The sequence below is a fragment of the Gambusia affinis genome, linkage group LG13 (genome assembly GCF_019740435.1).
Source record: "Gambusia affinis linkage group LG13, SWU_Gaff_1.0, whole genome shotgun sequence".
In the NCBI taxonomy this organism is placed as follows: Eukaryota; Metazoa; Chordata; class Actinopteri; order Cyprinodontiformes; family Poeciliidae; genus Gambusia; species Gambusia affinis.
In genome coordinates, this window is record NC_057880.1 from 22,337,478 (window position 1) to 22,360,128 (window position 22,651).

Sequence of the window (22,651 nt, forward strand, 5' to 3'; positions counted from 1 at the left end):
AAGAAAGGGTCCCCACCCACCTTTAGAGACTACTGCTGTATGCTCATCAAACTCAGGCTCTGTTACACGCTGAGAACCTAAACAGTCATAAATACACACACATGCACACAGAGATATGTAAATGCGCTACAGACATACAGATGCACGTTTTCCTGGTAGAAAGGAAGCATCAAGGAAGGCTGATAAAAACAGACAATAACACAGAGACATTTACACTTTGCTTAACAACATTAATTAACATGCACGTTCACACACACACACTCAGATGGGAAATATGGGCGTCATTTGTACATGTGAAGAGTTTAGCAGGCTCAGACTTACGCTGCAGCTTCTTGCCAGGTGTGTCTGTGTGTCGTCGGGGCAGGAAGGGGGACGGCCGGGGGAGTGGGATCGATGAGACGTCGTGGGTTTGGAGGGGATACCAGTGAGGCTTGTCGTCAAGTAAGGCCGTCTCCAGCTCAATCAAGATCTGCTCAGGTTGTCATGGAAACACACATTAGCTCTTCAGTGATCCTGTTCGTTAATTTGACCAAAGCCTTCACATGTTGACATACATGTCAGAATCTGGACTTTACCAAACGATTAAGTCCACCATCAAGTATATAAAACCATCAAACAGATTCCTCTCTCCTTGTTTCATAAGATTCAAAAAGAAAAGAAGTTGAAATATAAACTCTATGTTTGATCATTAGCTCCATAAAAGCAGGAGTTTTGGTTTTACTTTGGAGATTTCCAAACGCCAGGAGGAAACTAGAAATTAGACCAGCAACTCTCGCTGCCCATCAATCTGGGAAGACATGTAAGGCCCAAAAAAAACGAAATTTGTCATCCTGCAGACTTTTCAATCATTTAAAACTGACAGCAGGACTGTGGTTGTATCTGAAGGAACCGCAAGCATTTTGGTTCTCAACTGGAGGAAAACAAACATATATACCGTATTTTTCAGACTATAAGGCACTACTTTTTCCCACGCAATTTTTCCCCCCACGATTCTTATTCAACCACCAGGTTCACCTTCTTAGCAGGAAGTGAACCATTGGAAGTCAAAATTGGAAATCAAAGAAGAACGTGCTGATTTTCATTTAGGAGAAGCACATGTTAGCAGCAGGCACGACGGAGAAATGTTCTCAAACTCATACTCCCTCATCATGGAAACCACACGATGATGTTCATAAGATGCTTCTTTTAAGTTGAAGGCTATCGATCTGGCAGTACAGATCAGTAGCTGCTGCACGTAAACTGGGCGTGAACAAATCCATGGTTCGGCGTTGGAGACGGAGGGCTGCATCCTTAATAGCAGATTTGGTTGAAAATCGAGAGTAGCGGAGATATCAGCAGCTAATAGCCCAGTGCGGCTTATATATGTACGTTTCCAGTTTTTAAAAAAAACTTTTTGGGTGTGGCTTATAATGAGATGAGCTCTAAAGTCCAGAAAATACGGTAGGCACAAAAACCCTCATACCAATTGCTAAGCACAGCATTAGATTTACTGGAGGACCTGGACTCCTTACATCTACCAACACCGATAAACCATGAACTCGTCCTTATACTAAACAGTCAAATGAGAGCAAATTGGTCAGGCAGTCAAAGTTTAGCCCAGCAACAAATCTACAAAAAAGTTCAGAATCAAAATGTTTCAAGGGCCGAGTTAAAAGTCCAGACCTCAAGCTGATTAAATGCTGTGCTGGGGCTTTTAGAGAGCCGTACAGAAGCAGAACCATTCTGTAAAGCATAGTGGGCCATCATGACCAAGAGGCAACATTTTGTGGTTACTGCAGCTCAAAAGAAATTTTCAGCAATAATTTGGAGGCTGTCGTATGATTTTACACACATGAGATTAAAATTAAAGACATCTAGCACCTGATGAAGATCAAATGATTTTCTTATATTACAAAATAAAAACAGCGGTAAAATCTCCTTTTAGCTAAGCTATAGTTTCTGCAAAGAGCCATAAGTAAAGTGAGTGTACATGTAGCAAAGCCCAACTTATTAATGAAATAATTTACCTTCTATCTCTAAATGGAGTTGCAAAGTTAGTAATACTGTTCTGTAATAATGTATTTAAGCTACCTCTCCCATAAAGATGCTATCCTCCTCAGGTGACCTGGGTTGGTCCCACACTGTCAGCTCCAGCATGTGGTTGCGGAAATCCCTGCGATGGACGTGGGTGTAGACGAAGGTCTGGTTCCACTTGGGCTCGCAGGTCTTCTTCATTGTTTTCGTCCTTCGTTTGCTTTTGTCACTGCATAAAACAAAACTCTCAGTTTCAGAGAACTTCTGCTGCATGTCCTCCAAACTAAAAATAAAGCTTTAACCAGTTTATATGCACTATCAGCCCGGAAGCATCAAAAGGAGACTTCAGAAACAGTAGAATATGTATGTATGATATAGTATGATATAAGTAAGTAATTTTGACAATGTAGGTCCTTTGAGACGGTTGGATGGCCTACCTGCGGTCAGGGAGGAAGTACATCTTTACATATGGACTCCTGGGGCGTCCGTCGGGCCGAAGAGGAAGCTCTGCAGCCTGCAGCACGTTGACTATTAGCTGGTGACCTACTTTGTCGTACCACAGCTTCACCTGGATGAGAAATGTGCATACACAGAAGTTCACGTCAGGACTCCAAAGCAGCCCGGGACAGTCGCAGCACGCACACTCACCGATAGCTGCCCTGGCATCAGCTGAGGAGCATCTCGGAGCATCCCAGGACTGGAGGGAGACAGGACATTTAAAGATGGTCTCTCCATCTTCTGGGACTCAAAAGAACTGGAACCTGCTAGGAAAGGAAATTAAATGTTTGTAATCCAAGGAGAGGAAGAGCAGCTGTATTTAAGAGGAGGCACAAAAAGTACGGACAGAGGAGAGTAAAAAAAAAAATAACTTGTATTATTAGCAATAGCTGTGCAGGAGGGACAATAGAGCTTAGCCTTTCATGATGACAGATGATAACGAATCTGTTTTACTGTAATTCCAGCAGGCTTGCTGTTTGGTGTGTTTAATACCACGTTACAGGTTAAAAGAATAAATGCACAAGAAAAGCTAACTGAGGCCTGATTTGTCACTGCTGTCAGAGGAAATATGACTCAAAGATGATCACCACCCAAATCCTACAGATTTTTTTATATTACTTTGTGTCAAGTTCAAACAGATAATATCCGAAGCTCTCCACACCAAAACAGTGCAAGAATGACAAACAGGAGGCAGAAATCCCATCTGCTTCTTATCAAATAGTGCTAAAAAGTTTAGCTTTTTTCCAGAGATCTAAGTCTACAGTGATGACTTACGGCGGTAATAGGGAAATAATTTATGTGTTTTCTAACACTGCATCTGGTACTAGAACAGCTTTACACCAGGTGAGTGTTTACCATTTCATGTGTTTATTTTAGTTCAGATCAAATCAAATTATTCAGATCTATACTGATTTTATTTCGAACAAAATGAAAAAAATACTTCAAAGAAATATTTAAAGTAGTGAAATATCTCTCATTATTTCATAAAAGAACCTTTGTCTCATTACTTTATGAGACAAAGGTTTAAAGACATAATGAGGTAAACATTACATTAAAAGTTGAAAGTTAGTTAAATTAAAAGAACGATTAGAAGGAAGAGAGAAGCATGTTAAAGCAGATACTTACTGGATTCTAATGGAGGGTGGGACGTGTCGGGGATTCTTGGGATATCACTGAAAAAGAGTTGAAAGCAAAACCTCTGTCACTCACATTTTGCCTCCCCTAAACAGTTCAAAGTACGTCAGAAATTAAACTGACAAAAAGTGCATGCAGGCATTTAAAAAAAAATAGCTGCACTGTAATTGAATTTTTTGCGATGCTCAGATGGAAAGTATCATGAAGAAGCAGAGGGGAAGATGTGAAGCATGCTCCTGTTGTGACTGCACGTTTCTGGAGGCCATGACGGCAGCTGAAACAGGACTGGACTCAAACCAGCAGCTCGATTCTGTCTATGGCGTCTTCTGTCCCCTCTTCCATTACCCATGGGAAACATCAGTATTTACTGCACCAGAAAGGAAAACCAGCTAGCAGTGAAGCACTTATCAGTGTCAACTAATTGATTGTTGGATTCAATTTTTTTTTAAAGAGGGTTACATATGAGGCCATTGGATTAAAAGAGCCTCTTTTTTTCAAACGTTTTGACATGTGAAGAATGAAAAACAACAATTTGGACTTTAATGACCCTCAGAAAACAAGATTTTATCATGCAATTGGTTAAAATACAGAAGCATGTAAAAGAATCTCCATTCATCCAACTTTCAGTAGAACTATAAACCACCATTGCATAAATGGGCAGTTTGATCAAATTCATTTTGAACTCTGATTGAGTCTTTACAAAAGATCCATTCATATTTTTTTGGTATTATTTTGCAGATTTGCAGCTGTGATTGGGATCACTGCCTTTTAGCAGTAATTGAAGATATTGGCTAAGTTGTTGTTGCACATCTGAGTTTAAAATATTAAATCAGGTAGACTCATGATAGAATATCGTCTTGTGTCAAAACCATCAGCCTTCCCCTACCATGTTTAACATTGGTAGTAGGGGTTTGTGTTTGACACACCCCAAGTATGGAATGGTGTTTTTTTTTTGTTTTTAATCTACAGTTTGCGTGAATTTTGTCGTATTTAATAGCCAAAAAACTTAAAAACAGTGAATGTATGAGACATAAACAAATAAAAATCAGGGTTTCCATTGTTTTTCTGATTCTATTGAGAAAATTAAGGAAATCAGAATCAACTTTATTACCTAAAATTCTGTGCACAAACAAGTAACTTGACTTCGGCTTCACTCACTCACAGAGTACACGCATTAAGTATAAATATGTATATTTATAAAGAAACAATATGTGTATGAACACCCACAACATGGTAAACCACACCTCTATAAAAAAAAGCATAGCTCAATGACAAATCATTATGTAACAGCAGGACAAAACTACAACTGCCAATTAAAATAATTTCAAATGTTAAACTGATAAGTGTTTCATGAACCATGAGCTGCTTCTGAGTTCATTCCAAAACCAAAATACAAAATAACTCAGACATAATAATGAATAAAAAAAAGCTTGCTTTATGACTCCTAATGCTCCAGCAGAGCTCACCAGTCACAGAGATGTTGTAGGTGCAGGATCTGACTTTTCTGCACAGGCAACCTGAAATCTTGCAAAAGCGTGGCTAAAATGATGAATGTTCCCGGTGGCCATTTTGGATCTCATGAAGTGAACTTGACCGAGAACATTTTATCTATTTTACTTAATGCTGCACACAAATATTCCGACAAAGGCTCGCAATTTCATAAGTGCTAGATAATATTCAGAATAGTTCATTAGGAGATACAAAATGGCACCTATAAAGCCAAAATAGTTTCAGTGAGAGGATTAAAGATTCCTTAAAAAATAAAATTACTTACTGATATTTTCTATAAACCCTTCGTGAGTGTTTGGAAAGAAAGTATTAGATTCAAAATTTCAAATATTTTTCTTCTACTAGTATATTAGGTTAAATCTACGTCAGTGGGAAAAACGTGGTATGTTGTGTGAACAGCCTAAACAACATAAGCATTTATGAAAACTAACCATCATTTATGTTTCTGTGTGAGATTTCTTTGGTTTCAGAGCATATATTCTGATAATCCAAATACTTATGTACTCCACTGGGGATTTGAAAGTCAACTTCTACCTAATCAAAGTGCATTTGATTAGGTAGAAGAGGATTTTATGCCTAATTGTAAAATGAAACTTCTTAGTTTTCAAGAGTATAAGTATCTTCAAGTGGCAAAATTTCATTTTGTTCAATCAATTAAATTACAATTTATCAACTATTTTCCCAAATGCAAAGTAATCAGTGATGGAGTCCATTTAATTCATGTGTTCATTCACATATTTAAGAAGCTAAATACAGCAGTCAAGTATTTACATCCATGCAGCACTTTCACATACTTTTAGTCACTAAGTGTATCTTTGTAAAGTACAGGTATGCATTTAAGATAAAAGCAGTTGATACAGATCGTCAAGCACGACGGCGCACCAAGTCCCCAAGATAAAGTCAAAGTGCTCAATCATTCAAACATCAGAAAATTGAAATTTGGAATCATCCAAGAATCTCCAGAATTCAAAAAATTGAGTTGGATAAACAGGAAAAAAACTAATCAGTTCCTCCAATTATTGCCAGAAGAAAAAAGGATAAGATTTGACCAAGACGTTGATATCCAGAATGTCAAGAGCTGTTTAGAGTAGCAACAAAACTAGATATTTTTGGCTTTGATTTTTTTTATTGCTTATTTGATGGGGAAAGATAGAAGGAACAAATATCCAGACAATCTGATGCCTGCATCAAGGTGTTTATACCAAAAGCTACTTCGAAACACTGAAGACGACTAATAAAACAGAAGAATTTAAAACTTGATGAAAAAATTTTTAACTGCTCTCTGTTATACACAAGAGGCTTCAAAATATTAACTTTGGTCTTGACTGCACAGACTAATGTTAACGAGTGTCAGCAGTTTTTGTGTTTCTCTCCAGACTCACCCAATAGGCCTGGACACCACCAGCTCCACCTGAGGTTCGGCTTGAGACTCCAGGATGATGTTATAAACTTCCTTCATGGTCGCCCCTGGCAACAGCTTCCCATTCCACTGCAAAACTTCATCCCCTGAAATCAGGTGTCAATGCCCATGTGATTGGTCATCATAACTATGGTTAAAATAATTTTTATGTCAGGTAGGAGCGTCAACTCCGTGTGTACGTGTGTGAAGAAACCGGGAGGTTACATAACTTCTTTTATGAGATCGTAACAGTTGAATCGGGACAGCGGAGAAGGTTTGGTATCTACCTGCTCGAAGATGTCCAACAACGTCGGCCAGGCTGCCCTTCTTGACTTTGGTGATGAAGGCACCTAATCTCCCTGACTCAGTGACCCTCCCTCCCACCACCTGGGGAGGTTAAAACACACCGAGGAGCTGTTATTTAAGCCCGAAATCCCAACCGCATGTTGCACAGACAGTCTCTGACCTTCAGCCCGAGCAAAGCCCCAGCCTCCTTAGGCATGGTGGCACTTCTCTTGCTGAGGGTGATTCGTCCAATCAGATGGTCTCCCTCTTTAGACGGCTGCCAGGTTACAGGATGCTGCAGGATGGAGACGGCACACGTTAGACGGCAGGCTTTGATAATAATAAACATCTGGAAACATGAGTCTAGTGGAACCTCCAAGTTCATTTAACAAAGCTAGGCTATAACAGAGATGGAAATAAAGCTTTTAGGATGTGCTACAGCAAGCTAGCTTTAGTTTAATTCAGTGTTTTAAAGGCACACTGCCCTGAATGTTTTAGTCATTTCCCTGGTTCAGCAAATGAGATTTTAGCTGATATCACTCCAACTCTTTTTGGAAAAAGAGTGTGCAATATGGATTTTCTTGACATGTCTCAAAACCAAAGGTCATTTACTTCTCAGATTTTATCATTATTCAAATCAAATCAAATCAAACTTTATTTTTATAGCACATTTCAGCAGCAAGGCATTTCAAAGTGCTTTACATCAAATCAAACACAAAAACACAATGCAACATAGAATCAACAATAAAAACAATATCAAGTCAGATTCCGTCAATAAATTTGCAATTGATTACGTTTCAAATATAATCCTAAACAAGTGGGTTTTTAGTTGAGATTTAAAGGAAGCCAGTGTTTCAGATGTTTTACAGTTTTCTGGAAGTTTGTTCCAGATTTTTGGTGCATAGATGCTAAATGCCACTTCTCCTCGTTTGGTTCTGGTTCTGGGGATGCAGAGCAGAACCAGAACCAGAAGACCTGAGAGGTCTGGAGCTCTATCTTCCTGGTTTTAGTGAGAACGCGAGCAGCAGCATTTTGGATCAGCTGCAGCTGTTTGATTGATTTGTTGGAAGACGCCGTGAAGAGAGAACTTGTGAAGACGCCGTTACAATAATCAATATGACTGAAGATAAACGCATGGATGAGTTTCTCTAGATCTGGCTGAGACATTAGTCCTTTAATCCTGGAAATGTTTTTGCAGATCTCTCTTTGCAAAAAACAAAAAGATTTGCCAGCACATATTGGATTGACCAAAACTCAATCAAAAAACGTTCAAGGAGCTCAGAGAAGATCTAATAAGAACTGAAGATTCACATAGGTTGGAAAAGTCTTCTGGAGTCTTATCCAAAAGCTGCAGCTCCAGATTAATTTGTTCAAACAGTTGTGCCTGATTATAAATTATCCAGATGTGTCAACACTTGTGGATAGGTGATTGTGTCCCCAGTTAATATTTTTTAAACTGATTGAAGTTGTTGTATCTTCATTCCATCCTGAAAACAGAACAGTTCAAATAAATCATTAAAAGTCCAAACTTACCCTGCAGCTCTGATAACCTGATGAGTTAACGCTGCCAAATTTAAATCCTGAACAGCATTGTGTTGACGTAAAAACTATCAGAAAAGAAAAACAAAAAGGGACTTACATGCCACCCTGTGGGGTCATGTGGATTGCACTCCCAATCTCCTGCAACAGAAAAAACACGATTTCACACACTGAAGACATAGGAGTTAGCTCAAGCTAACAGCTCCTAGCCATAGCATCTGCTGACAGAGAAGGTCAAATTTATTTAATATTTACGTCTGAGATGAAATTAGAATGCATAAAAAACGGTAAGACATTTTGAGTCACTATGAGTAGAAAAACATCTACAGTCTAAAAACAATGAACCTGAGAAAGTCTAAAGCTGTTTCTCCGATCACTCAAACGTAAAACTGGTAACTATACTGACTAAATGATTTACAGTCAGACAGCAGGAGAACTGCATGAAGTGAAGTTTTCTTCATCCAATTATGGTTTGGAAAATCGTTGACAATGTTTTATGTAGACATATAAATGTAAACCAGAGCACTGGAGCGGTTTGGTGTGCAGAACTTCAGGACCAATGTTACGAAAGGAGCAAAACAGAACCAAGTGTTGTCAGTAGCAGGGAAGCTGGGAACTTAAACTGCAACCACCAACAGTAATGTTCTGAAATCTTAACAATAATGCCTCTGCCAATATACTACTATTGTTATAACTCAGCCATTTTACTGATTATAAACCTAAAGATGGGCATGGATCACATGATAGAAGAGGCATGATTTTATGCAAATACATTCACCTTTCATTCCAGCTTGATTAAAGCTTAATCTCAAACAACAAAAAAACCCGAAAATATTCAATTAGAGAGTATTTCTTGGGAAAAAACTTTATGTTACAAAGAAACTCTTTTAATAGTAATCAGTGGCACTCCTAACAATTTCTATAAGATAAATGGAGCAAACATTTTTGCAGTTTCCCCTTTTTCCTGGGACACATATCCATTCTTCAAAATGGGAAAGACTTGCAAACATGGAACTCAAGTAGACATTAGTCTTACACTTTTATAGTATTATAACTTTGACTAAAGATGTCACAGCTTCAGTTTATTTTCATAAAAATGTAAAATTAAAATCTAGAAGATTTTCATTCAAGGCAGAAAAGCAAATATAAAAGCATGAAGATTATTACAGATATAACAAAGTAATAGTGTTCCAGACATATATTATGATACTGCTGGAGGTTTCTTCCTGTTAAAAGATGACTGCTTTTTTCCTTTGCTACTATTTTCCAACTCAGGAAGAGGGATTGGTTCGACGTTTACGACAGCTTAGTCAGACAGACAAGTTCATAAACTGAACTTGTTTTTGAAGAGTATGTGCAAAAAAAGGAGAAATGGGCATAGAGAATATTTTCTGCTCTTTTAAGCAGTACCAAGAAAGCAAGACAAGAAGAATACAGGGTTATCTTCCCAAAATAAAAACCTACTTGCCTAAGTTTGGAGGAAAAATGATTACAAACATCTTTTAAGTAAAGAGAAAAGCAATCTTTAGTGGTCAGAGCAATAACACCGGGGTTATTGTTACTTTTAAGCAGGTACAATTACTGTACTGGTAACATCTCCCAATCAATCTCACACAGAAAAGAAAAACATTCAAAGACAAAAAAAGTGCATAGCTGGTGTAATATGAGATATTTTTAACAAAATAATACAAGAGTAAAAGTTATAGAAAAGATTAAGTCAGAGATCAGAGGTCATGTGTGTTGAGTGTTTTACTGCTCCCTTCCTGTTGTTCTGGAGGATGTGAAGGCTGCATCTGTGTGTGCACATATGCAGAAACACGCATGTACTTTTTCCAGAAATAAAAAAGAACAGACATGCTGTGCTGCGAGCGTCTGCATATGGAAGCATGAGCCTGAGTGGTTTCCTGCAGTGATCTTACGAAGATTTACATGCCTGGGTGCTTCTCTGCTGCCAGCATCCACATCTCAGAGCTGACCTGATCTCAGGCTGAAGATAAAAAAAAAAAAGAAAAGGCAACAGCTACTCACAGCCACAAGGGCGTATTTAAAACCTGGCCAGACCAGAATTTGGACAGCCACGGTTAGTGGACGTCTCCTGATGATGCAAGTCAATTTAGCATAAAATATAAACAGTACCGGGAACTGTACTAAAAGTTTCAGTTCAAACTTATATTAATATTAGAAATGGATACCTGATATAAATACACAAAGAAGTTTTCAAATGACAATTTAATAAGGGAAAGAGCTATCCATATCAACCTAGAGCTATGTGAAAATAGGCAGTTGTCCTCTCAAAATTTGTATTTACCCTATTAGGTCTGTCTTCTAACTTTTAACAGCACATCTACGAATATAAAACATTAAAAACCTAAAACCTCTCAATCCATCACTTGTCACAAATGGAACAGATGATCTGACATAATTCCCAACATTTGAGAAACGTTTTATCACCGTTTAACTTGTTTATTTTTCAGGTTAACAAAATTACACTTGCCAGTCATGCTTCTTCTGCAAACCCTTCAGCAGTGAGCATTAAATGCCCCAGTGCATTGTGGGATTTGTAGGGGTATTTTTACTTTTACTTGAGTAATTTTATTTAGTATTTAGTAGTAATATTTCTGAATACTTTACCTACTGTGAGTAACTTCACTGAATGCTCGATTTAACCAAAAATCCACCAGACACTGACCTACTTTTCTTCTTTTTTTTGCTAAAGTTTCATATATTCAAAATATTAAATAGAAATTAATTTACAATTTCTTTTGCCTAATTTTGTTAGTTTGTAATAATGTTATTTTGGTCACTAAAATAAAAAAATTCCACATAACTTTATATTTTGGTCTGTCTGATGATGTAATTTTAAAATAATGTAGAGACATATCCTGTCTTGATAAATACACTCTATGGTTCAGTGCATGTAAACTAAATTCAGCTTCTTCTTTGTCTATGATTTGAGCTGTTTTTCGTAGAAACACATAGCAAGCAGCCCCAGCGGCTTTTAACGGTTGGTAGGAAAGTGACATGACCCAGCTGAACCGAGCAAGCTTAGATAGTGTGTTTTAAAGCAAGCAGATGTACAGCTGGTTATGTGGAACGACATGGGGCCACATGGGGTCAACCCTGGGATTTATGGAGGCCAAACAGCCACCCGTTGGCCATCCTGCTCATAATGTTAGACTGCGCCTCCTCTGGGCTAGGATGAGAACAATTTAATTTAACGTGACAAATAATCACGAAATGATTCATGTGCACTTTCTAGAATACCACCACACAGAGTGTAAATTTGACAAAAGGCCTATATTCACAAGATGCTGGTAAAAGAAATTCTTAAATTCTCAAAGCAACAATAATGCACACACGATGAAAGGCATCTGTTTGTTTTATTCTGAAAATTTGAATTAATTTATACTTTTTTCAAGCCTAAAAGGATTTTTTTGTGGAAACAATAAATAACCTTCAGTAGGGCAGGCGTGTTATTTTGAACTTTATTTTGAAAGATTCCTTTGAAAACCTTTTTTTGGCAGGAAATATAACATTTTGCAGCGTCTGTCACCTTATTCTGAATTAATATGTTCTGATGGTTGGTAGCAATCATAATGAATTAATAAATGAACATTAGACAAAACATTAGAAAAACTCAGAAAATGCTGAGTCGCTGGTTGCCGTGGTGATTCCTGCCCCCTCAATGGCACAGGGTGAATCTACAGCACCACTTTTTGTACGGCAAACATACATGTATGATTTAACTCTCAAACAAGAAATATCCAGTGCATCTGAAACATGTATACCCAGGAGCTATTATAGGTTTAAAAGGTCGTTAATTCCAAGTTTTTAAAGATATATTTAGAGTTTAAATATGACAGGAGTGAGTTAGAGTTTGGGTGCACACACTTTACATTCTGTTGAGTTGAGAGAAAAACATAATAGGGAAAACACTGGGTGAAAGTTGACAAAAATGCCATTGTTTTAGTGAGCAAATTGCACTTTTTGAAGTAAGCCAAATTAACTTGCGTGTGTGGCATCTACAAAGTCTCAACTGAACATCCTATAGAAAAAATAAATCAAAATCAGCAAACATTAAGCATAAAAGTATGAAAAACATAATAAATTCAGTCAGTTCAACTTTTAGAGACCTACTTAGACTCCAACTCATTCAAATGCCTCAGTTGATAAAGAAAATTGTTGCAGTGTTGTGAAATTTTTGTAAACATATTGTTGTCAAGAAACATGTTGTAGAATTCATGAATCAGCTGTGACTTGTGTATTTTACACATTTATGTTTTTCATAATCGCAGAAGAGGAAAAAGTGAGCAGAAAGGCATTACTAAAATAAAATAAGAAGTAAATCAGACAGAGTCAAGGTGTAGATGGGATCCATCATGGTGGCTGCAGAATCAGGTCTCTGCTGTCATTTTAATTAGCAGGATATCTTCACGACTCGAACCCGGATTAAGTGGAAGATGACTGATGGGCGAATAAATGGATCATGGAAATCACCACCACCATGGTCAGAAATCTTTGTTTTTTGGTTTTTGATCAGAAGCTGCACATTCTCACTTAAATTCAGAAGGAAATTTGTCTATTAGTTTACAAAAATGCATTACCATTCTTTTATGTTCTCTATTCAAATATTTGTGTCACTAATGGATGGAATATTAAGTCTACAAACAATCACCTAAACATGTTAAACAGATCACTCTGCAGGTTTGTGTCTATAAGATGGATCATAACCAATCATGCATCCAACCAACCATCTGCAAACAAGGAAAATGAGACACGTTTACAATTTCCCCAGACTGTTCAGGTTGCAAACTGTCAGAATATTGGTGAAAGCTCTCTTCAAAGGAGCAAGTTACAGCACTTAATAAAGCAGACACAGTTCGCAAGAAGGCTTTGGTTTTTTGCTTAGTTTTTTTTAAACAAATATCCATTTTATTATCAATTCATCAAACAGCAAAAAACAGAAATATTATGATGAACCATCTTTATGTTTTTGATAGAGTATTTTGTATATTTTATGTGACTAAACAGAGGCTGTAGAAATTTTAACATCTCACCTCTCTCGCTTATGCTTTCGATCTCAGCGTCGTCGCAGCTGCTGTACTCTGGTGTACTTCCACCTTCCTCCTCCGAACTGCTGACAGAAGTTTGTCTCTTCCCCCCGGCCCCCAGCCCTCGCTTGGACTTGTAGGGCCGTGGCGGAGGCGGTCGCAAAGATTCGGACTGGTCGGAGCTTAGCGAATCATTGCGCAGCATGCTTTCAGCCTTGTCTCGCTTGGTCCGTTTCACCCCGGCGCCCGGGCCGAGACCAGTTTCAGGTCGAGAAACTGAAGGTACTCTGAGTTCAGGAGGAGGGGCTTTTTGTGAAACGGCTGGTGCCCCGCCCACCGTCCTCTGTCCAGGTCGAGTAGTGTCCCCGACCTCGCATGTCGCGTTCCCCGTGCCTCGACCCGGTACAGCCTGACCCCTGCCTCCTGAAGGAAAGGGCTCCGCTTGTCGAAGGGGACCCCCGCTGTTGCCCACCTGCTGATAACCTCCCTCCTCTGTCCTTCTAATGGCAGCTCCTCCTCCCACAGGGTCGTGCTCCAGAGACCGCCCTTTTGACAGCTGCCAGCCTTCCTTGCGCTCCCCTCGAAGGTCCCGGTCCATGGAGACCTGGGTCTGCAGCCTCGGATGGCCTGACCGCCGCTCCCCCCGACCCGTCCCACTGCCTCCACGTCCATTTCTCCTGAGGAGCAAGTCACATTTTGTATTAATCAAAAAAACTAAACATCACCACTTGGATAACTATTTAACCCTCTAAGACACAATGTTGTAATATTAAAACATGTCTATTTCAAACACAAAAGAAAAATGCTGACTTTTAATATTCAACATATTAAATATTGACTGAAATCTGATCCAGAACCACACAGCATTCTGGGAGATGTAGGCAGAGGTGAGGCTTTAGCTGCTCAACCTCTCATGGCCAGCCAAGCAAGGTTGGTGAAATCAACTAACTCACGCATGCTATGGTTACCTAGCAACTCACTCACTCTTTGGTTACCTAGCAACAACCTGTTGAGTAACTACCTCAGCAGCAGTTTCAGGTTTAGCCTCCATACCTCTTAGCTATGGAGTGAAAATTGTGGATAAAACACTAAAGATTGCCCCACCTGTATAGCTGTTTTTCCTATATTCAAAACAAAAAACTAATCAATAATTATCAATATCAACTGATATGAAACATTTAAATTTTAATACATTTTTCAGCCATATCGTCCAGCCCTAGCAGAACAGATGGACCCATGTAACTTGGGATTAGATCATCAATTACTGGCCATTTAGTAAATAGGACCAAAATGATTCTACTTTTTTTTTTACTTTATCAGTAAGTTATTTCACATAAATAGCACAAATTTAGATCATTTCACCGGCAGCCGGTGTCATTTTCCTTAACCTCAGGAAAGAGGTTTGGAGATAGCAAAGCTCATTTGAGAAACTTCCTGACAAGTTTTATCTACTGGAAGCCATAAGAATGTGCGGAAGAGAGGATGAATTAAACCCATCTTGTTTGACTTCCCCTACAGAATCTATTCCAGATATTTTCCAGATCCAGTTTCAGATAATACAACAGACCAGACGTGATTGATATTTTTTGTGCATTCACTTCACCTATTGTTCAATTTGAGAGAAAAGCCATAACTCAAGCACATAAAACCTAACATGCAATCCTCTCTGACACTTTCATTGGAAAGCCTCTCTCAGGTTTGGTCCTTTATCTTACCTGTCCCGAGGTGGCTCACTAAGTGACCGAGCGTCTGTCCCCGGTGCGGTCCCCAGCGTACTCGCTCGGTCTTGGATTGTCCCCGTTGAGCCTGTGGGTGCCTGGGAGCGAGATCTCAGTTTATCCAGAGACACTTGGCACACAGACGGCTCGCTGACAGCAGAACCGAGACCGGAGGGCTTCCCTGGGGGACCGATGAACCAGTCGCCTGGCTTGGTGAGGATCTCCTGCTGCTTTCTGCAGTTATTGCACACCCATATCACCTACAAAACACAGAAGTCAGCCATTTGACAATCAGATCATATAAAGCAACATAAGGCACAAGGCCTTACAGAGAACTTTAGATAAGAAGATGCTTCTGAAACTATGTTGTACTGCAGCAAGTGAAAACAGCCATTTAGTGAAAACACTCATCTGAGGCCAAGCCTCAATTGCTGTGAAACAGGAAATGGAACAGTGCACTTCCTAAAGATCTGCAGTGATGCCAGTGAGTAATCCTAGGGAAAGAAATGCTTTTATGGAAGCTTTTTAAGATTGAAATGATGGAAAGCGTACCAGAGAGCAGCTTGCCTCTCCCACTGTGGGCTGCCTTTGGCCACAAAATAAGGAACATGGAGCCAACTGTTAAATTAAAGGACAACAGGATTACTGTCAAAATAATATCTCCATTTCTCTTTCTAATTCTGTCATCGCACATATGCACACCAACTGTACACTGGCTGCAAAGCGCAGAAGAGTGTCCAAATTTGGATTTATTTTTTTAAGCACTTATGGAACTTTAATGGCTAATTTGAAGACGAAATGTTTGTTGTGTGTCCACAGTCTACGACAGAAAAAAGCTACAGTAGCAACACAAGCACTCCTGTTACAGTCATGGTAAAAAGTAAGAACAAAGTCAAGGTTTCTGTATTCACCTGTTATTGTTTATTAAATACAGATGAAGACAAAAATGGAAAAGCAGTGTGTAGAAAATCAAATCCACCCCACAAGCCAACATCCTGCAGAGGTTTGAGTTTATGTGACTCTCACATTGTTGTGGAGAAGTTTTAGATTAGTTGCGAAATGGCTGAAAAACATATCACCATATGGGTTTCATATCAGTCGATAAAAAATTATTGATTCCTTTTTGTTTTAAATACCTGAAAACCTACCAAACCGGTGATTTGACAGTTCCTGTTTTAATCACAATTTCCTCTCAAACTCCTTTCACTCCACACCATTCTCTTTAGTTTTATGTCATTATGAGGCAAGGTGGCAAAACATGAAACTGCTGCTGCGCATGTTACTCAACAGGTTGTTACCAGGTAACCGAAGAATGAGTGAGTGAGTTGATGCCACCAACCTTTCTTAGCTGCTTGTGGCTGCTTCAGTAGCTCCTCTGCCTACATCCCCCAGAATGCTGTTCAGTTCTGGATTGGAGTTCAGTGAAATTATTTAATATTTTATTGGACATGTTATCTATTGATACGGTTATCACAATATATGTTGTTATTGACTTCTTGTCCAGCACTATTTCAGATGTTGCTTCAGTTCATTGAGTTTGTAGACAGCTGTTTCTGCGAATCTCTCTGAAGGTCCCATCTCACCAGTCTAGATTGAACTTTGACTTGATCATTGCAAAATTATTATTATTTCCTCTTCAGTCCTTCTATAGCAATTGTCCTTGTATTTTTGGGATCATTAGTGACTTAACTTGGACCAGCCTTCAGATGGTTCAGTTCCACAATATTTTGGTAGACATTGGAGTCATGTTCAACTCAATGAGTGAAAGGCGGCTGCTGAACTAATGTTTTGTCGTTCCTTCCCAAGCAGTTTTGGAAAGTAAAGCTTGCAGATGATGTTTTGTGTGTACAAAAAGCATGACTTTATCATGGGACATTTTTATCCTTTTCAAGTTTTGCTAGGTCTGCTTCCTGTGCATCACCATCACCATCTGATTGTTCTGATCAGTGGACCTGGATGAATTGAAAACAATTTTAAATTGAGGCTCAGAGATCTGTGCAGCGTTCTGAGTCAGTGAGGAAGTATAGATGGACTGAGGATGTGAGGTTGGGTGAGAAATAAAGATACTGAGAAGCCGAGCCTGAGGATGGGAGAATCAGTTCCACTCCTGCAGCCACCGGGGTTCTCATTACTCCTGAACACTCCCCGATGACTCTTTAAAGAGAGCTAAAATAAAATACTCACCCCCCCATCTCTTCCTCTTTCCATCCCTCCTTTCTCTTTTTCTCGCTTTCTCACCCCTACTTTCCCCTTCCATTTCTCCCTCCTCCAAATTGCTTTTGATTAAAGCTACAAAAGCCGAGGAGAAAACAGCTTTACACCAACGCAGCTATATTTATCCTGCCAAACACCCCAGCACCACCGGGGAGAGAGCGAAAACATGTGCATACACACACACATAGAGACACTCAACAAAGAAAGCAAAACACCACCTTATGTGGGACGTTATAGCTTTGGTGAAAGCATCCACCAATCTGTGATTTTTCTGCAGCCGGACCAACAAGGTGGACGGCAGCCAGGCCGACAGAGCGCTGCGAGTCTACGGATGCAGGATACTGAAGGCATTCTTCAGGAATCAACTGGAGATTCTTTACGTCTGCTTTGGTGGTTTAAAGGAGCAAAAGTTACACATCAACATGTTTTGGGCTACAAAAAACAGACATCTCACACAGAAACATGTTAATCTTCACTTTCAGCAAGTCTAAATTGACAAGAGAAAATGACTTGGTTAATTCAAAGCACTGCAGAAAGAAACTGAAGACGAGAGTTTTGTTAACTGCCACTGATTGTGATAGTCGTGATTTTATTATTTTATTATTTTATGCTTGTAAAAATAAACAAATCTATTTCTCTGATTGACTGTAAATGCTGATACTTGTAAATGATACTATCTCTTTCAAGGTCCCGCTTGAAAGAGACGTTAGGTCCTAATGAGGTTTATTATCTAGTTAAATAAAGGCTATCATTCCAGATTTTTAGAAGAACTTTTTTGCTTTATTTGCAATTTCTGAGTAAAGAAAAAAATCTAGCGCAGATCTCACTGGAAATCTAACTTAAATGTTTTTGTTTCTGCTTAAATGCTGGAAATTTATATTTTTCAAATAAGAACTAAACAAAATGAAAACTGAATTTATGAAGTTAAAGATTTCTCCCAAGCAGATACAATCCAAACTGGCCACCAAAATTGCTGACTAAACAGAAATATTGCATCAGAAGAATTTTCTCTATTGGAATGTAAGTGAGCTTTTCACTTTCATTTGCAAACTGTAATGAGGAGATCTAAGTTGGGGGAAAGATAAAGTGAATGTGCTGCTACAGTCAAGAACTGGTACTGGGTTAAGCAAAGAAAAGCAGCCTTGTTTTAATATAAATGTTTAGCATTACTTAAAACTTGATTAACTATTTCAAATTTTATGTTATTTATTCCCCTAATTTTTTAAGATCCATGTATTATTCTGCAAAAATAAAAAAAAGTTTCCCAAATCAACTCCAACATTTGGTCCAATCTTACTGTTTATTACCAAATTTCTCACACCAGTTAACATTGTTCTATTATTATTTAACCATTTACAATGCCTAGATGCAAAAACAGATCGTTTGAACAGATGTGGAGTATGATATCTAAATGAAAATAACTTTCCATGCAACACACTTATGAAAAAGTCAAACAGTACTTCTCATAACAGCAGTAAAACTCAATGACTGAAAATGTTCCGGTTGTAACCTCCTCATTTTGGCAATCAGAAAACTAATCTTAAAATAATTGTGATTAAATTCAAACAAGTTTGGAACTTACATAAACTTCCTTACGCTGTATTTGTACTTTTAATAAGTGAATACTGGTTAACATTTGAGAACTTTCAAAACTGTGATTAAATCGAATAACATTCTGAGCTGTAAAAAATTGCTATAAGGACTCAAACTTTAAAAGTTAAACAACAAGTTTCATGAATAAAAACACATCCTATTATTACTTCTCGATAAGAGTCATCAGAAGCCCCGTGAGCTAAACTCTTTCCCCGTTCCACTTGGCGTGGAAGTTTCTTTTTTTTCTCTCCAGGGGGTCTTTGGTGACTGGTTCATCGGTACCAACATCTTCATACCACCTGGTGGGCTGGATGACCACAGAAAGATTCACCCAAGATGTGGCTTTTGTCCGGTATCTCCTTTCCAAGAACTGTCTGACTCTGGATTATTTCTTTAAAAATTGCTTTGACATGTACTCTCTCGGTTGGCATCGTCTATGGCAACTGCTGGACTCACATTGGGAATAAACAGAACCTGGTGCCTCTGGAGATCTGTGACTGTGTGGTTCTGCAGCTCCTCTGGATCTCTGACCAGGTCAGGGATCAGGTCAGATCTCTGGCCTGAGTCAGCTGATGACTGAGCAGAACCTGAGGTCAGCAGAGAGTAAATACCTAATAGATGGCCCACAAGTGCTTGTAATGGTTTTAATTCTGGTGTGTATTTCCATTTCCGTATTTTAGATTATTATTAAAAAGCTAAATATTTTAAGTAATCTGCTACAATGTGGTGTACTAGAACAAACTCATTTTTGTTTTTGGCCAAATCAAGATCATAAATGCTCTTAAAGGGCCGCTTGTGCCAGAATGTATTGATAAAACCTGTTCACCAAACTTAAAATATCAATAAATTCCTAAAATTAAGTAATATTGAACATCTTTCTATTCCTTCTAGAATTTTGATTGCTTTTTTATTTTTCTGCAATAAAAATCAAAGTGTTTGTGGTACTAATTTGAAAATATTTGTGCTTATTTATGACGGTAAATTTGACTTTTTATTACTCGCTGTATAGATCATGGACTATAATCTGACATCAATCAACGTTGAGGCAGCTGTTTAGTACAAGTAAAAAGTTTCTGACAATTTTTAAGAAACATCTGCAAAAGACTGTATTAGCATAAAAAATGTGCTAGGATTTGTTGATTTTGTGTGAATTTCCACAATAATTCTCAAGACACTGGAAGGACTGATTCATATAGTTTGGTACTAAACAGATAAAAACTGCATTGATTTGACTGATAATATTATATTTTAACAGACTTAATGTTTAGTCCGGAATGTAAAGCTACAGTGGACCAGATTTGACACATGGGCTTCAAGTTTGACACATGTGATTTAGAAGGTTAAGAGGAAAGAAAAAATATGGCAGAAAATGGTCCACAAGCAACACAAGCAATTTCAACGTTCATCGGATCAAACTCCCACAGACAATCGATGGGGTTTCACAAAAAGTTTTACGTTTGGAATCATTTGAATGATGTCGCTTAGTGAGTAATCAGTTTAATATAATCTTGTGCATAATTTTTTACATTATTAAGCTGCCCTAAAACTGACTAAACGCAGAGAGCTATCACAGGAGTGATGGCTGGATAACAAAAACAACAGCTGAGACCAAAAACAGAGCGGAAAGGTTTGTGAGACATTGAAAAATCGAGTTTTATCCATCCATCCATTTTCTGGTCACCCTTGTCCCTAATGGGGTCAGGGGGGTTGCTGGTTCCTCTCCAGCTACGTTCCGGGCGAGAGGCGGGGTTCACCCTGGATAGGTCGCCAGTCTGTTGCAGGGCAACACAGAGACAGGACACACAACCATGCACACACACACTCACACCTAGGGATAATTTAGAGAAACAAATTAACCTGACAGTCATGTTTTTGGACTGTGGGAGGAAGCCGGAGAACCCGGAGAGAACCCACCATGCACAGGGAGAACATGCAAACTCCATGCAGAAAGATCCCGGGCCGGGAATCGAACCCAGGACCTTCTTGCTGCAAGGCAACAGCTCTACCAACTGCGCCACTGTGCAGCCCATAAAACCGAGTTTTATTCTGACAAAAAAAAAAAAATCCTTTTGTGAGTAAAACTGCATTGACGAAGGAAGTGTGAGCAAAACACAACCTTTAAAAGATGGGATGTGAATTAAGACTGAAGGTGCTAAAAACACAGAAATGAGCAACAAAGAGCCAAGTAGATATATGATGCATAGCTAATAAAAATATAACTAAGAAAAGGATGATCTGGATGTCCGCAATGCTCAAGAGTCTATAGTTGAAGATTGAACTTTGGTGCTTAAAAAGCACTGTGTGATGATATTTGTAGAGTTTTTCTGATCCAGCAGGAAACACAACACAAGCCAGAGCTAATATATTTTACCCTTATTGAAAAGCTTTGTGATGTGACTAAACAAACAGGCAGAGATTTGGAGTAGTGAGCTGTTCCTTTTTTTAAGAGACTCGCTTAATCTCATGGTAATCCTTGAATTAGATCACACTCTGATGGTGAAACAGAGCTGCTTGACAGCAAGCACACACACACGCACGCGCACCCACACATCCACTTAAACATATAAGCTGCTTCTTCACAAAAACAAAAAAAACAAGTATGCTGTCAAAAAATATATGCATATGGGCAATGATACATGCATCCACAAATGACTGCTTTTTTTCCCAAACGTACAACATCTCCAACAGCAGAAGCAATGCATCACATGACCACAGCGGGACAAACCCCCCGCCCCACGCCCTCTCACCCCAAACCGCAAGATGAGTTTATGAGTGAAGGGGAGAGAACAGTGAGCAAGAGAGAGCGGCTTCTCCACAGATGGAAACTAGGACACCGAACCCTTGAGTGTGTGTTTGCTTCCCGCTGCTTCCGCATGTGTTTGTGCATGTTCATCTGCGTAAACGTATCAGTCGAGGAGCATGACTGTGCACTTGTGTCCCATTGCTTCTGAGATACAAGTAAATAATCCAGGAGTTGTTTTATGAAGTCTATTTGGTTGTCTTGTTTCTAGGAAAAGTAGATCATTTGTGACTTTGTAGCCACAGAAGTTAGGATTTAGTTAATTCTCTTTTGATTAAATGAATAAGGCCTTTATATCAGACAAGCACCTTTAGAAAAACATGTCTTTTAAAAATCTCTGCTGCCATTGCGATTGTGTTGAAAATGCAAGTCAATCAGAAAATGTTTTGGAAGAGCAAACCCTCACATTTTTGAAATATGTGTCACTTCTGATGCACTTCCAGTGCAAATGGTACACGTGTATTGGGATCAGTTTTGTGGAATGTACACTGTTCCATCAGGACTCGGTGTGTAACTTTAGTCTTAACATCATTGTTTTGTTTTATTTTCTTTTTTTCCACATCGACTAATCAACTGAAAGTAGTTGTAGAATCTCTGCAGTGTAAATGAGGAAGAGAGTTTAAATAGTTTTTACCCATTTAGGCACAAGGCTTGACTTTGCAAGTTGGTCTGTTATTTTTTTAATTTACATGAGTCACAAATTTATTTACATCATCTTGTGGCTAACATCAAAAATGTATTGAAATAAAACAAAACCCTTACTTCTCACTAATAATTCTAATTTTAATTCCCCTGTTCACTATAGTCTTCATTAACGTGCTATAATAAGCATAACTCAGTCTTTTAAAGCACAATAATCAGATATTGTGTAGTTGATCTGTGAACCACTATCATTGCT

General features: G+C 38.7%; 1 protein-coding gene across 18 annotated transcripts in view; it reads right to left on the bottom strand.

Moving 5' to 3' along the window:
- LOC122842226 (regulating synaptic membrane exocytosis protein 1-like) overlaps positions 1–22,651 on the bottom strand; it is an 81,116-nt gene that overhangs the window by 21,235 nt on the left and 37,230 nt on the right. For 7 of the 18 annotated variants that reach the window (XM_044135887.1, XM_044135896.1, XM_044135893.1 and 4 more), the window contains exons 5-18: positions 15,699–15,764; positions 15,144–15,406; positions 13,435–14,105; positions 8,478–8,518; positions 7,020–7,133; positions 6,841–6,940; positions 6,537–6,660; positions 5,420–5,437; positions 3,637–3,683; positions 2,662–2,777; positions 2,451–2,581; positions 2,071–2,242; positions 322–469; positions 21–77 (exon numbers count right to left, since the gene is read on the bottom strand). In XM_044135887.1, the coding sequence (XP_043991822.1) occupies positions 21–77; positions 322–469; positions 2,071–2,242; positions 2,451–2,581; positions 2,662–2,777; positions 3,637–3,683; positions 5,420–5,437; positions 6,537–6,660; positions 6,841–6,940; positions 7,020–7,133; positions 8,478–8,518; positions 13,435–14,105; positions 15,144–15,406; positions 15,699–15,764 (2,068 nt within the window). Of the gene's footprint in view, positions 1–20; positions 78–321; positions 470–2,070; positions 2,243–2,450; positions 2,582–2,661; positions 2,778–3,636; positions 3,684–5,419; positions 5,438–6,536; positions 6,661–6,840; positions 6,941–7,019; positions 7,134–8,477; positions 8,519–13,434; positions 14,106–15,143; positions 15,407–15,698; positions 15,765–22,651 lie in introns of those variants that run through there. The other 11 variants (XM_044135904.1, XM_044135891.1, XM_044135895.1 and 8 more) reach the window with 8 other exon arrangements.